The sequence below is a fragment of the Chelmon rostratus genome, chromosome 1 (assembly GCF_017976325.1).
Source record: "Chelmon rostratus isolate fCheRos1 chromosome 1, fCheRos1.pri, whole genome shotgun sequence".
NCBI classification, from domain to species: Eukaryota; Metazoa; Chordata; class Actinopteri; order Chaetodontiformes; family Chaetodontidae; genus Chelmon; species Chelmon rostratus.
The window spans coordinates 5,650,854-5,666,451 of NC_055658.1; the positions used below are offsets into that span (position 1 = coordinate 5,650,854).

The following is a 15,598-nucleotide window of genomic DNA, read 5'->3' on the forward strand; positions in this document are numbered from 1 at the left end:
TAGAATACAGAGAAAAATGTAGAAAAAAAGGACAGAATAATGAGAGGATTTTAGCAGCACACACCAAGGTAATATCTGCAGCTATAGCCGGCGATTGGAGACGATAACCTTTGCGCGTCCGTGCCCGCGGAGAGCGGCATGCGTTCATTTGTGCGCCTGTTGACCCGGCTCCTCATCAACCCAATGAGCGCCGCGGAGGGGAGGCTCTCGTCGCCACCGTGCATCTCTCCTCCATCTCCTCCTCACTTTTCTAGTCGGCCAGCAAGCCTGTCGGAGCTCTTAACTACAACCCCAACACTGTCACTCAGCCGCGGCGAGCTGCAGGAAGGATTTCTAGCCTCTCGCCTCTCCGCGTTTCGCTCATCTTCCCACCGCCTCGAATGAAACGCGTTGGACTTTCTTTTGCGTTTTTTGAAGGAGAGAGAGAGAGAGAGAGAGAGAGAGAGGAAAAAAAACGTTGAAATGATGCAGCAGCGGGAAAGGATGCAAGTCTCACTAGTAAGTACAGCCCGCCACCATGTATATAAGCCTAACAGGTATGACTGTTTTACATTAGTGTTGAGCAGGGGGGTTTAACAGGACTTCTCACAGCCCCTTTCTCCATCGCGGGGATACGGTACATTAACAGGAGCGAGATGACACGGAGCGGCAGAGCAAGTCCACAGAAAGGTCTGCAACTTAGGCACCTTCTTCATTCACGTTTCACTTGCATCTGCCGCGCTATAGGGCGCAAATATGCTGCCTGTGTACGATTGATTTTCCGTAAATTGAAGTGCTTTTGCGCTCCGGTGCCACATTCGGCGCATGGAGAAGTGCTGATTGGAGAGAACGTCTCCCTCAAAGCGTAAAACTTCAGAGAGACGGCGACTCGGGGTGATCGGGGTTTGCGCTGCAGACTATTGCAGATGCGTAAAAGGAGCACCTCCAAACTTTGTGGGTGAATTCGCGGTTTTCTTTCTGTCTTTCTTTTCTGTCTCCCGGTGACTAGAAATTGCCAAACGCGTTGCTCCCGTGCGCCGACCACCTCGGACAGCTCCCCCGCTTCCGGCGCTCGGTTTTCGGCTGAGCTGTCTGGACCGGCTGCGCTCTGGCGGGGAGCTGTCCTAACCCCGTGGTGCTGAATCTGCCTGCTTAGTCACGCACCACAGTGACTTCAAATGCGTTAAAAAGAAGGAAAAAAAATACAATTTCACGTCAATTATTGATGGTTTAATTTTATGCGCTTTACAATGTTGTATTCTAACAGGTTTACAGTTTCTTCTTCTTATTTCCCTTCCTCCCCCTTTTTATTTATTAACCTGGTTCTGCGTCTTTTAGTCTCCGGGTTAGTTGGAGAATGTCACAGTGACTCGGATCACCCCACACTTCATGATATTGCAGTTGGCTTCAGGTGGAATACGTTACAGCTTATTGTCCTTGGATTTGCATTGCTGGAACAACGGAGCGTATGACCGCTGTGGCATACTGTGCGTAGTAAAAGTTAGCAGAACTAACACTGACACCGTGCTGAAAGCCAGCCATTCGCTGCCGTGATAGCGTGTCCACCTGCATCAGTTTTAGCCAAGGACAACTCAAAGCTCCAGCCTTTGTGTCTGTGCGTTTCTCTCCTCTGGTTTTGTTGCATTCTGGTGAATAATGCACATCAGGGTGCTGTACACTGAAACACAGAGCCGGTTAAATGGCTTTCAAAGCTCAAACCGTTTTTGATTAAAGGGCAAAATTTACATTACCTTACATCCTTTTTGCCCAAATCTCATTTTACATGTGTGTCACTCTGCTGTGTATAATTGTGTTAGTTTTATTTGATTGCAGTTTCCCTGTGCTAAAAAAAAATGCATGCCTGAAAACAGCAGTTGTAATATCACACATTCGATTCAACATTTAATCGTGTCTCTAAATACCTCCACAATTATCTCATCTGCATTACTATGATATCAGTGAACTACAGCGCTGTTGATGCTGTAGAGCTCACCTGCAGCCACCCTCTCTATCTGAAACTGTCACCATTGCATGCGTGCGTACGTATTTTTAAGGAGTTTGACTGAAGCATATAGCAACATTTCACCCAGAATGTATCATCAAAACATTAATCATGAGGAACATGTAATTGCTCAAAATCTTTCCAGGATAATCCCCAGAACAACAGATTAAAGCAAGGCAATCTGATGTTGTGGGCTGAATAGCCTCAGAGTACAGACATACCCATTTGTTGTTCAATTGCAGCAGGATAATATGAAAACAAGATTGGGATAAAGGGTCATGGCTGCTACAGATAGATCATTTGTAATGATGAAGTGACATCTTGACTTCTTAGACTGAAATGGGAATTTCCTTCCTGTTTTTTTTTTAATCCTTTATCATCGTTCCTGCTTTCTTGAGAAACATATTTTTTCGTATCTCATTCTGGCTGTCTCGTCTGATTTGTTCAAATGCTTATTTGCCCCCGCTTTTCTTATTCCCACCCTCCTCTTTCTTCCCCACCTCCTGACAACTCCTCACAAGACTAAAAGCAAACTAACAAACTGTGATCGCTCCCTTATAGGTCTCCCCCTCGGAATAACGCCAAATGGATGCTGTGCTGAGCGCCTCACCCCCTCACCAACTGCTATGGAGGCATGCCAAGCCATGCAAGTGACCTTTATCGCACCATGAATGCAAGCGCTGCCGCTCAAAGAGGACACAAGTAACCTTTTCTTGTTATCTAAGAAGGAGCTGTTGATCTGAATAGAGGAGTTGTAAACGAGAGACCGAGAGAGAAGAGTCTCGTAACACAAACAAACAAACAAACAAACAAACAACGTCAGGATGCCAAAGCGGTCCGAGGAGATGCTCATGGATCTGTGGATGTCCTTGCTGCTGGTGTGGATTACTTGTGTTCCCTGCGTGTCTATGACTCCTATCATAGGCCAGTCCGAAAGTACACAAACTGGTGGGTCTGCAGTGGTGGCGAGCGGTCTTGGCGAAGGACAAAGATTACTGAGCCGCGCCAAGAGAGGATGGGTTTGGAATCAAATGTTTGTGCTGGAGGAATTTTCTGGACCCGATCCAATTCTAGTTGGCAGGGTGAGTGCTGTGATTGTCAGCATTATATTAAGCTCGCTTATCGTGTGGAAACATTAATTCGGCCATTTGAATGCTCCCTCCATTTTTTTTCTCTTCCCATGGGCAGTGGGAGGGTTTTGGTTGTCAGGGGGAAGCAGAGATATGAGGACAAGAGAGAGAGGGAGGCAGTGGGGGGGTGGGGGGTGGCGGGGGGGTGCAAAATGCTTTTGGAAATAATTAAACTCCCATCAAATAATAGTGGCAACATTTTTTGCAGTGTTGGATGTCCTTGAAATCTGAGATACTGTGAAGCAGTCGCACAGATTGTTATGTTATTATTTTTTTTCTTTACCAGTTGCTACCTTTCATAAGATTGTGGATGCATGAGAAAAGATTTCCTTTTTTTCATCTCATTTTAATGCTCAATTTTTGCCCTCGCCATTTTTTTCCCTGTCAACGAACATGCACGAATTATGAGTATGGATAAGAGATAGCTGTTTTAGTTATGGCTAGTTTTTCTGTAGCGAACAGAACCGCGGGCTAGTCCTGCAGCTAAGGGCCACCTGCTCCCTGGCCTGTGTCAGGCAGGTTTCAAGGGAGGGGAAGGCTGCTGGCCAGCCCGGCCAAAGCAGCTTGTTCACAGCTCATTGCTGGGACTCACCTGGGGAGAGTCAGGCTGGCAGCCGCTCGCTTCGCTCCCCCAGAATATCACCCAACCACTCTGGCATGGGCAGGAATGCAGGCCATCAAGCATAATATTTGATCTTGTTCAGTAATAGCTTTTGCAAACAGTATTCCGTGCCTAATATTTGATAATTGGTGGGTATGCCTTTCTTGTTTATGACACATTATTGTTGTAGTGCATTGAAATATTTTTTCAACCCTTCAGACATTACACTTGGCAGCACTAAAGCCAACAAAACTGGCTACATGTTTGTTGCACAAAGAAAATAAGGCGCGTCTGGCCCAAGGAAGTTCTTTGAATTTCCCTTCATCTTGTTTTCCCCTCATTCTTTCCCGAGCATTATCATATGGCTGCATCAATTAAACATTTCCCACCATGCAGGATTTGCACCTGTGTTTGCGAAATACCATACGAACACAAAAATGCTGTTAAGTGATGCATTAATTTTTCAAGCGAGTCAATTAGGAAGCCTCTGCTGGATTCGACAATGGCTGTTCATCAGAACGCTGAAACAAACAAGCACTCATCGGGGCCACGGTGGCCATACGAGAGCCTGGAATTTAAAGGTTAGATCTCAGCTGTGAGATACTGAGCATCAAAGATCTGACACATCGCCTGGTGAATTGCTATGTAGTATTTATAGATGTTTAACCTGAAAAAGAAAAGAAAAAGAAGCAAGCATGCGTTAACATGCCTAATCCTTAGCTCGCACACACTTTCGCTTGGAATACTGTGCTGTGTGCCTCTGACCACAGTGCCAAATGTTCTTGAGATTTTTTAACATCGGATTGGTTGCACAAAATCAAGTTGTTTTCCAGGTCACGAAGGACACTTTCTTTCAAGGCCTCAGTCAGTGCTTTGCAACAAATTGGACTGTAGGGTGGGTTAGTCCTAGGTAAAGGCATCTTCCTGTTGAAGGACATGCAAGGATTGGGCGCGGGGTGGGGGGGTGGGGGGGCAGCTCTGGGTGAAGAAGAGCTCGCCTTGCCTTTTGCGAGGCGATGATGATGGGTTGCGTTCGCTGCAAGGTTAAGTGCTCATGAGTATGCCTGGCAGAGCTAAGATAAGTCCTATGTTAAGCCAAGATGGCACTGTATTAGTTTAAGACTATAAATCTTTCCCCCCTCAGTCCCCGTGTCTCCTTTTCATCCCCTTTCTCTGTGTTTCTCACACTTAATTAAAAAATGAATCAAATGGGTGGGAGGTGTGATTCAAACGGGTCGTACAGCTCTCTGTGTATTTTGCACAGTTTCCTCTTCTGTGTGTGAGGTTGCTGTGTCTGTGGTTGTGGGCCTATCATTAAGGAAGTCCAAGCCAAGACTGGACTCCTTCCATCCCGTAGCTTCGCAGTGCTGGTGGGCTCTGAGGTTTAATTATACGTGCGTCCCCAATCTTTGTCTGCGGCCGGGCTCCCCTCAACCACACTCACGACGAGAGTGAGAGATAGTGTTTGTGAGAGGGACGAAGAGAGATTGTGCCATCGATTTTTAACGCGGTGTCATTCTTGGTGTTCTCTCTCGGCAGAGGCTATTAGCATAAACGCGGGACGGCAGGGGGAGGAGGGCGAGGGGAGGCGGAGGTGTGGGAGAGCGAGAAGGACGGCCACGAGCTGTGACAGCACCCTTCCCTTTCGCTGTTCTTCTTCAGCGCGTCGTTTCTTGACATTGTGATTCACTGAGCGGCACGCTCGTCAGCCCCCGTCTGTCCCGTCGGCGCCGGGGAGGCAGACACGCAGTACCTGTTAAAGTGAAGCAGGGGAGACAGCTGTGAAAGCTTGTTGCTCGGCTGTAGTTTAAAAGGAACACGGTGTTGGAAGGGATTTTAGGATTACTCATCATGAGCCAGGGACCGTTCAGAAATAACCCATCATTAAGAATAGAAATAGGCAAATGGAGTGTGAAGGTAGATAGGCTCGAACACATCGCTCGCAACGGGCTGAGCTCGGGGGACGTTTGCTCATTGTTGACGACGAGTGGGAGATGCCACTTCAACGAACAAAGACTCTCATGTAGACCATTGGAAGGCAAGCACAGGGTAATTTTAGGCAAAGCAGCTCTTGATTTATCATTGCACAACCATAATGGAAGAGCGGAACCCTGGTTTTAGTCCTGCAGCACACAAGGTTGTTGCAATCTTTTTGAAGACCTTCAGTTTGAGCATGAGGCCGAACCTTCTGCGATGTCTGTCAAGTTTTTCAGTTGTTTCGCCTCTTCAATCAAAGCTATTTCAATTATTCAAGCTTACAAAGAAGGAACCCATTTACATCAGGCCATTAAAGGCACAATATTGCCTTAGAAGCAAATACAAACAGCGAACAAATTGCTGTGTTTGCACCAAAGAGAAATCAGAATGTATTTCCTTTGTAGTGCGGGGCAGATTGATGGCAGTTAGCTGGAATATCTCACAGCCTCAGAAGCAACTTTTCTACTTTACTTCCCAGCCATCATTTAGCGTATGCTGTGTGGGGATTGATAATGATGGGTTCCAGTCTGCTGAATTGTATTGCAGATGTAGTAAATTGACTGATCCCTCATCCCATTGTCCAACACTTTAATCCGCCACAGCATTGTATGTGTTGTTGCACAAAGAGAATTGATAATCGACCATTAATATTCATCAATTCAGGCTGAACTGCAAGATTGCAACGACTGACAGCAATACAGACAGCCAGAGAGAAAAAAGGAAAACGTCTTTGATTATTGATTCACCAAAGAAAACTGATATGTCCAGAAGAAGAAGAAGAAAAAAGCTTTCTCTTTGTGTGTGTGTGTGTGTGTGTGTGTGTGCTGGGGGAAAAAAGAAACACAGGCTTCATTCTTCCAAACAAGCTATTTGACAGGATTCCCAACAAGAAGGGCCCCAGTAGTATCAGATTGGTGGTGTAATCCGCAGGGTGTTTTGCTAGAAGCAGAGGTGATATTCTGTAATATAAGTGATGTTTGTTGTGTTCCCCCCCAAAATTGAAGAACCTTTGCTTGTACTGACTTGCCTGAAATAGTTCGATCCTTCTTTCTTGTTTTCCCCCGTCAGAAGCACATTCAGGTGAAACTGGTGAAAGATCACATCTTGGATTCATTTTTTCAGGGTGTTCCTTGGAAAAAGCAGGCGCCCCCGGTACGTGATGATTTATTTACTGACTGGTGCGTGTGATCAAGTGAAATTTGCGGTATAATTTAGGATTGGAATTGCTTTTTTTTTGGTCCATTTACTACCTTGACCTGGACCTGAGTGTACCCTCTCTATCTGGGATGGCTTTCCAAATTCAGTTCAGGCCTTTTTGTTGCTTTTGTTGCTTTCTGCACTTTGGATAGCCCGTACAAGATGTGGGACATCAGTCTATAAATACTGATGCGAGCTACTTCTGCTCAGCTGGATTGCCTCTTGTCTGTCCCCCACCTCCACCTCCGCCCCCCTCTCTCTCTCTCGCTCTCTCTCTCTCTCACAGTGTGATTATGGAGAAAGCGACTCTTGAGCCAGAGTAAGCTTGCCTCCAGGGCCGATGGGGTGGGGTACAACGACATTGTTAAAATTTCACCAAGTGTTTGGCTTTGGTGATGCGAGGCAGCGAGGCAAAGCTAAGGCGAGATTGAGTCCTGAATGTAGCTGCCGGAGCTCCCTGAGACTCCCCAGTCCTGCCACTGCCCCCGCTGTTGCTGGTTTACGGCAGATCAAAGGTTGATCCCCCTCTTTGACTGAGCCGTGCCGATGTGGCCTCTGATTAGCGGAGATCCACCACCTTAATCTGCATTTACTGTGGCTCCAGCAATTGAGCGGATATCTGGCACCGCCTTTGAGTGATGGATGAGGAGTGGGAGTTAACGAGAATATTAGCCGAATTATTGCCAGTGATTGATGGCCAATTTGACACATAAATTATAAGCATTGGCTCGGATATAATAAATTCTGAAATATAGCCCAAATTAGACACAGGTTCCAGTGCCACAGTGAGAGGGTTGAATCAAAAAGCTGTCATTCAATCCAGGAGAGGAAAGCCCATCAATGCTTGTTGGACTTCATTTCATTCCATTTGGTTTCTCACACCCACAACAGCGCCTGGAATACTCTGCTCTGTAATCTCTCTTTAGGCAGCGCCACAAAGATCCGTATTGAGCTGCAGTGTAGCAGCGGCTCCTCTGTCTCTCAGCCCTTAGATCTCCATTCCCTCCTCCTGTGTAATTTAGAAAAAAAAAAAAAAAAAACATGCTAACAACCCTCTGTCCTCTGCTTCTACCTCTTTTTCCCTGCTCTGTTACCACACTCCTCTCTTTCCCAGAGGCTCACCTGTACAGTATATCACTAATGCCGGCAGGGCCATTATATCAATGGGCCATGGTCACAGTCTCCCTCTTCCTTTCCAATCTCTCCCACTGTCTGTCCCTCCCGGTCTGTAATAAAACACTGGGCCCAGCAGTGGCTCTGATAGAGCTGTGGGATCACATTATTGCTGCCCTCGAAGAGCTTGACAGGTTGTCTATGGCTTTGTGTTGTCGTCCTGGTTCCCATTAACAAGCTGTGTGTGTGTTCGTGTACGTGCGTGCGTGTGTGTGTGCGGGACAGTCGTCCATTCGGGAGCGTTATAGACTAAAACGAGATGAGCGGCCACAGGCTCGGATGGAGTATATTTAGACATGAGGGTTATGTGTGCAACAGTAAATACAGTGTGTCCATGAAGCTTTATAGCTGGTGTATCTTTGCAAACATTTGCCAGGCTGTCAGCGCGGTCATATTTATGAAAGATTTCTCTCTAAACTGCTCCATATGTGTTTGAACAGAAATTGCAGACAGAAATCGGTGGTATTTCAAATTTTACAGGTGACCTCGTCCTCGCTGGCATTATTACTTTCCCAGGAAACATATTGTCATAGCTTGTATCTTAAACGTTATTGCCAAGTAAATTTGCCTGCCAGTGATCATTTAATAGAGGCACTGCAGAGAATATTCAAATTTCACCACTGGCGGATGTGTCATTTTTGAAATGTCACTCACTCTGTTTCCCTCTGTAAGTCTTTCTAAACACACCCACACATGCCCCGGCTCTCCTCTCACGTGTACGTGGCGGCCGCTATGCATTAAATCACGTCCCGCGTTCTCTCCCGTTGTGTTTTCATGAGGGAGCTGAAATCATGTTTCAGCTCAGTGTATCATAAGGAGGCACATGACGCGTCCTGTCCGCGATCCCGGGAAGCTCTCTTGTGTACATGCATCAGCTGCAATTATAATTTAACAGGAAAGCACATCCATTCACACGGCTTCAGAGTCCCTGAGCAAAATAACAAGCTTGCCGCTATCGCTCACATCTGTGCCTCGGCGTGATTAAATCCATGTTGTACAGTGAGCGGCTCACGTGGGGGCCACTTTCCCGAGCTTCAACATCGGTGCTAATTCATGGCAAATAGCCCCTTCATGGCCTCACCTTGGACTGCTTTGCCGCGATTAGCCCTCTCCCATGTCAGTGTTTGTCAGTCAGTGTGTCAAACTCTTCCGGTGGAAATCCCGAAAAAACCCTCTTGTCTCATTAAGTCCAACTCTCCCCCACCCCGGCCCCCTCAGCTGCTTTCCTTCCCCCCTTCTCTCATCTCCTCCCTCCTCGCTCACACTCCCTGGCTCACTGGGCTTGGCCTGGGCTGGCTGTGCGGAGGTGGAGCGCTTAGCAGGCTAAATCGTCTGGCACTCTGCCTCGAACTTTGCTCTAACTAATTTATAGGAATTAAAGCGGTTCACCTCGAATGCTTGGCTCGCGCGCTACTTTGGCTAAATTAGTCTAGTTTCTTTTGAAAATAAGGGATTTTGTTGCGTTTGGATTATATCTCTCTCAAAGCATCAGAAGATACATTTGCAACGAAACATGGCTTAAGCCTCTTGGCTTTTGTCTCGTGCTGACATTTAAAGGATTGTTGATTCCCCAGACAAAACACAGGCCCGTGTATAATGATATTTTAAAAAGGCAGCGACAGACAACTGAATTAAGGCAACATTAAAGAGCCTGATGTCGGACACTCTGCTTACTTGTGAATCCGAACTGTGCCTCCCATTCAAAACACTGGCCAAGCATCATCGGCAGTAAATTAGGTTACAATTATTCAAATCTGATTATTCAAATCAAAAGATTATGATTATCTGAAACCTGCTAATTGGCCCTTGCCTCTGTAGTTGTGAGCATAAGCCACAGCAGCAGCAGCAGCAGCAGCAGCTAAAGATTCCTGCTCTGTCTGCCAGTGTGCTCTTGTGGGCTCGATGTTTGGCTCAACTCCCCAGGCAGCTCCTCTCCTATGGATAGAGCCCAGCGTATGTGAAATGCTGCAGGCGGCTGCAGGCGGCTTATCCCCGCGCCTCTGCTCCCATACACGTCCCATCAGCCAAACTGGGACTGCCGGAGTAATCTTGTTAAGAATGGATGTTGTTATTGTGCGACTGGATGTGCATTTGGCTTCACGGTTAGCTGGGAGCACACGTGGGCTGGAGCAGGAGAGACAATGGGGAGGGAGTTTTTGGATCGGGGGGGGCGGGAGTGAGTGCCTATTTCTGGCACTTAAAAGATGACAGTCCTCAACCCTCTTCCTCCGCCCCCTTACTTCCCCTCCTCAGCCCTTCTCTGGCTCCTCTACCGCCTTTATACAACATAGTGTAATAATAACAAAGAGGCCTCAGTAAACAGTGGATGTGACATTTACTTGAAGATCGGTGTCCCCACCTATAACAGGTATTAAAGATGATGATTATCATCACTGCTGAGCAGAAGGCAGAGGGTTGCTCACCTCAATCACTGAGTTGACAATAAAAAACCACACGAGAAGAATCAATGGCTGCGTCCTTTGCTCCCTTCTCTCTCTCAATGCAACCACTCCTAACTCGGGTATCTGGGTGCCAACAGACTGTGGCTTTGACCTTTCTCGCAAATGAATTATTTCTGTTTAATGATCCCTTCTGCAGAAAGAACAAAAAGATAGCTGAAATAATAGCCAAGGGAGGAGAGGCGGGAACGTAAAAGGGCAGCACCCACACACACCCCATACTTTATTCTCCAGCCTTGCTCACACTCTACCTGTGAAGACACCTGTATCCCTCTAATAATGCCTCTGCCTTGTGTTTGTGTCTCCAAGGTGCATGTGATACATCCATCCTGAACCTTATAAATGAACCGACTTCAAGAAAATATACCCTGGATATCACAAGCAGGTGGCGATGATGCATACGCGCGCTTCTTTGTGCGTGTGAAAGTGACACTTTTCCTGGATTTTTTTTCTTTCCTCCTCCGATGTTTGATTAATTCTTCTTCTCTTTTTTTTTTTTCCCAGTCGGATCAGAAAAAAGGGGGTGGGAAGTGGAGTGGAGGGGCGGGGGGGGTGCGCATGCATGAAAAATTCAAAACGTTATAATATAAAATCCAGATGAATCATGAATGCTTAATGGGAATCAGGGCCGAGTGTGCAGGATGTTGAAATTGTTCTCAAAAAATCCTGCTGTACGTGCGTTGTCTGCCAGCCCCACGTGCACAACAAGGGACACGGCATGTTACGTCGCCTCTCTCGGCTGCTCTCTCCTCTCTTGATGGCAACGAAATGAGGTGTTGAGGGACTGAATAGAGGATGCCAGAAACATGTGAAAAGCTTTTAGGGGGTAGAGGCCGTCTGTTATCGAAGTCTGGCTAATTGCCTTTATCCCAGCCACAACTGCCTGTTGTGCTTGTGGATTGGACATGCACCGATGGTCTATCTGATGAAATATGAACAAATCTTTGCTCACGCCCAGTCTTCTCTATTGTGTTTTAATGAAAGGCAGAGTTCCAAGAAAAACTTCTGCTATTATGAATAATAGAACATCCAATTAGTGTAACATCATCGCAGATGAGTTTGATGAAAGACTGCACTGGTGTAATGCTGGACAAGTGAGAACATTTAGTTAAGTTATCAAAGTGTTTGATTGTAGGAGGATGATGAAGGTTGATCGCTGAGTGATTCGATGATGACGTCAGGCGAGATGAAACCATGCGGAGAGCTTTTAACAGAACTTAAAGTTGAACTAAAGTTAATATTATTGTCACTTTTTGTGTGAGGAAATATAAACTGAGATGATACTACAGCTATTTTACATGCTGTATTTTTTAAAAATGGGATAAAATCGCTTTTGCAGATGGAAATCCCGGCTAAGCTCCAAACTCCCACGGCAGCAGTTGACTGATATTTGAGAGCCAGCGAGAGATAAGCTGTTAACTTAATGGAGACTGTCACGCTCTCTTTTCCTCTTTAACTTTATAGCTTTGGTTGTGTACCGGTCGCAATTTAACTCGGCTCTCCCTTTACAACTTAACCTTTTGGAGGACGAAGTGTACGGTTCGGTTTGTATTCCACTCAGAGAAGAAGAAGCTAGCAAGCTAGGCTAACTAGCTTGCATTCAGAATGTGGAAGCCTAGCTTGCTAGCATTAGCTTTTAGCCCTCTAGGTGGTTAACTGTCTGTCAGACCATTAGACGTGAAGTGATGAAACAAATTATAGCACCAACAACATCAAATTATAGCACCAACATCAAAGATGGAGAACTCCACCGTAACGGCCACTGTTGCTCCAGAAGAAGAAATAAAACTTCAATTTACTCTTTTTGAAGTGGACAATCAAAACAAGCAGACACTGTACAGCATGTAATACCTGAAATCAACTTAGGGAATATTCTGCAGTATTTCAGTAATGATAGGTAAGCACATAAATTACTTCGTTTTAAAAACAGCTATTCATTTTCTAAGCTTATGCTACTGCTCCTGCAGGGTCACAGGGGGCTGGCACTTATCCCAGCATGCACTGGGCAGGAGGCGGGGTCCACCCTCACAGCCTGCCATGCTATCACAGGGCTAACACATTTTCACACTCACATTCACACCTACAGGCAATTTAGAATTTCCAGTTCACCAGTTAACCTCCATGTCTGTGGGCGGACGCCGAAGCCGTCGCAGGAAGAGCATGCAAGGTCCACATAGCATCACTGTGCCGCCTTCAGAAATTAATGGTGTTTTTTTTTTGGGGGGGTATGTTTTTGGCAGCACACTTTTAAAAACAAAGAGCTGATTTGTTGCTCACTTGTGTGATTAATGAATGCCATTTGAGTAATGCACTGAACTGAAAAACCAAAAATACAACACTGTCAACAATATTGTGCTTTGAGGGAATTCTCTTTGGGTACAGACTGAGCAGCAAAAACAAGAAGTGTAAAGATACTTTAAATTTCACAAAAACGAGGAGCTGTCTTGGAGGGAAAGCCCCTCTGAGTCTCACGAGATGACTCTCCTCGCCTCTAAGAAGAGGAACACTGCCAAATGGCACAGTGCCCTTTTATGTTACTTTCTGTGCTTTATCTGCGTCATGAAGCCGCGTTGCTGCTGTTAGCTGATGAAGACGGGGAGCAGCTGTGGTGAGGCAGCGATATTTTAATGGCTCCACAGATCTTTGAATGGTTTGTCATCGGGGGGAAACGACCTGGGCCAACCCCAAAACCATTGTAGCCTCCATCTGGATGGAAACAGTCACACAGGTCCACATTTCCCTCCATCTCAATCTGTGCGGCGCTCCCAGTGTTTACAGAAGCCGGCGCCTGCTTGAATCACCACTTGCCAAGATGTGGCATGTTTATCAGCGTCTCTCTCTGCACACAGCAACCTGCAGGCGCATAAACACAGATGCACATGCAAACACAAACACACATTGTCTATGTGTCTCATTGAGTAGCCAGATAAGAAAACATGACATTATCTTTTCGGGTTCGTCTGTGTACCTGTGCACGCACACACACACACCAGTGCCAGTGTTTGTGCACACCCATGTGTCCGCACATTGTGTGTGCACTCAAAATGCTAATGTCCTATCTGTCTTGATGACCTTTTCTTCTTTGTTGATGCCTGATGGTTTTATAAATACTCAGCTGATATCCCGGGATGTGTAATTACCACACCGCAGCAACACACTGCCTCTTTATTAGTTTTCTGACAATGGCCTTCCTCGTCACCGCTGAGTGCCCTGTGTGTGCACATGCGTGTGTGTCTTGATGTGTGTGTGCCTCTTCTGTTGACCTGTTTACACAGCTGAATCCGACAGTACACTTGCAGCCCTCATACTACATGCTGCTGCTCAAACACACATATGATGAAAACAATGGATCAAATGCGTGATGTTGCTTTTACTTACATGTCACTTTAGCTCAACAGTAGTCATAACATCCCATTTACTTTGACATCTTCTTAGGAATGATCTCAGGGGACTCATAAATGGATCATATCCAGTCCAACATGTAGATGAAAACAGGACGGAGGGATTTAACTGAGCAGATACCTGAGTGCGCTGTATTACTTCAACAAATACCACATTAGATCAAGCTAGAATTCGGATCAGGTGCCTCGAGCAGGATCTTTGCACACAATATGTGAGCTAACATTTACAATGCAAGAATGGGAGCGGGATTCCTGCCTTTGTTGCATCACCGGGGCGGAGGGAAAATGCACGTCAAAAAGGTCTCTGTGCATATGTAATGGGATCCTACTTCGCAGCGGCTCAGCGTTTGTCGATAAGGATCACACTCCCCAGGTTCGACTCGGGGGATTAGGGCAGAGGCCGTTTGATCTTGGTGGTTTTGCATAAAAATCGCAAGTCTCCTGAATCCTTTAGCAAAGGAGCTGAGTTAGCTAATTGGGCGGTGCTGCTGCATGCTGGGATGGACACACTGTAGGCTTCATGTGGTGTCCTCAAGATGCCTTTGACAACGCCACAATTACAATAAAGTCAGACTGCTGTGTTAATGATGCTTTCAGAGCGGAGGAGAATAGAACGGTGTTTTGAGTCATACGGCAACTGACACACCGCAACTACTTTCACACACAGCAGACGCACAAAGTGCAACTTCTCCCAATTGCAGCAAGCAATCAGACAGGAAACAAAGCTTATCCATCATCAAATATGAGCCGTGGTCAGCCTCAGCCGCTGAAAGTGTATCGTGAAATGCTCCGGAGCTGCGTTCAGGGTCCCCTGCGTCCACATCGGATCCACATGCGCCTAAGCAGCCAACGCAGCAAAAGCATAGAGGGGTGTGCCAGTTACAGAACATAATTGCTACTAATGACCATTAGGAGTTTGGTTTTCATCCTCTAGGGGCCTTAGAAAAGGCCTTTCGTCTTATCAGTTGATTAGAAGCAAATAGACGGGGCCGGATCCTGCATATTAAGTAAACAGCGGGCTAAAATGGTGTTACTCTATCAGGGGAAAGCCTAATGGAGTGGCGGGGAGCTCATCCTCTGTTAATGCCTGAGCTCCAACAAATGGACAACTGCTCACAAACCCCCACTCCACTTGTCAAATGTTGGGAGCAGTTTTTTCTCCTGCCAGTTGAAACTGTAACTGTAAAAAAAAAACAAAAAAAAAACAAAAAACAAAAGTAACCAAAAAAAAAAAAAAAAAAAAAAAGTCATCCCATTAGCTTGGGGCTTAGACTAGTTTACTTTCCTGCTCTAACAGCGGAATGCTGTAGACCTTTGTGCTGCTCTGTTGTAGAGGCACTTATGCTTTTCCAGCAGCAGTGCTGGTATCCAACTGTCAGTGATGGCAGCAAAGTTGTTTTTTCCTCTCCGTGGATTCATTTGCATTATGCAAATGAACAATTGATATGGATCTTCTCCCCTCCGATGAACATTTTGCACAGCAATTTGCCAAGCAAGTAATTACTTATTGATAGAATGATATTACACAGGAAATTGGTGTATAAAATGGCAAACTCATCTCATTGAAACTGTGGCAAAAAATAATAAGAATAACAATGATAAAATTAGAAATCATCAGTTAAATGGACATGAGTTACAGAGGCTTGCACTCATCATGGCTGCTCTCACTGCGCTCTCTT

At 46.0% G+C, this 15,598-nt stretch overlaps 1 protein-coding gene across 1 annotated transcript in view; it reads left to right on the plus strand.

Annotated features, from left to right (window-relative positions):
* Positions 1–2,805: 2,805 nt before the first annotated feature.
* cdh8 (cadherin 8) overlaps positions 2,806–15,598 on the plus strand; it is an 87,099-nt gene continuing 74,306 nt past the window's right edge. Inside the window, exon 1 of the mRNA XM_041943274.1 lies at positions 2,806–3,063. Within this exon, the coding sequence (XP_041799208.1) occupies positions 2,806–3,063 (258 nt within the window). The remainder of the gene's footprint in view (positions 3,064–15,598) is intronic.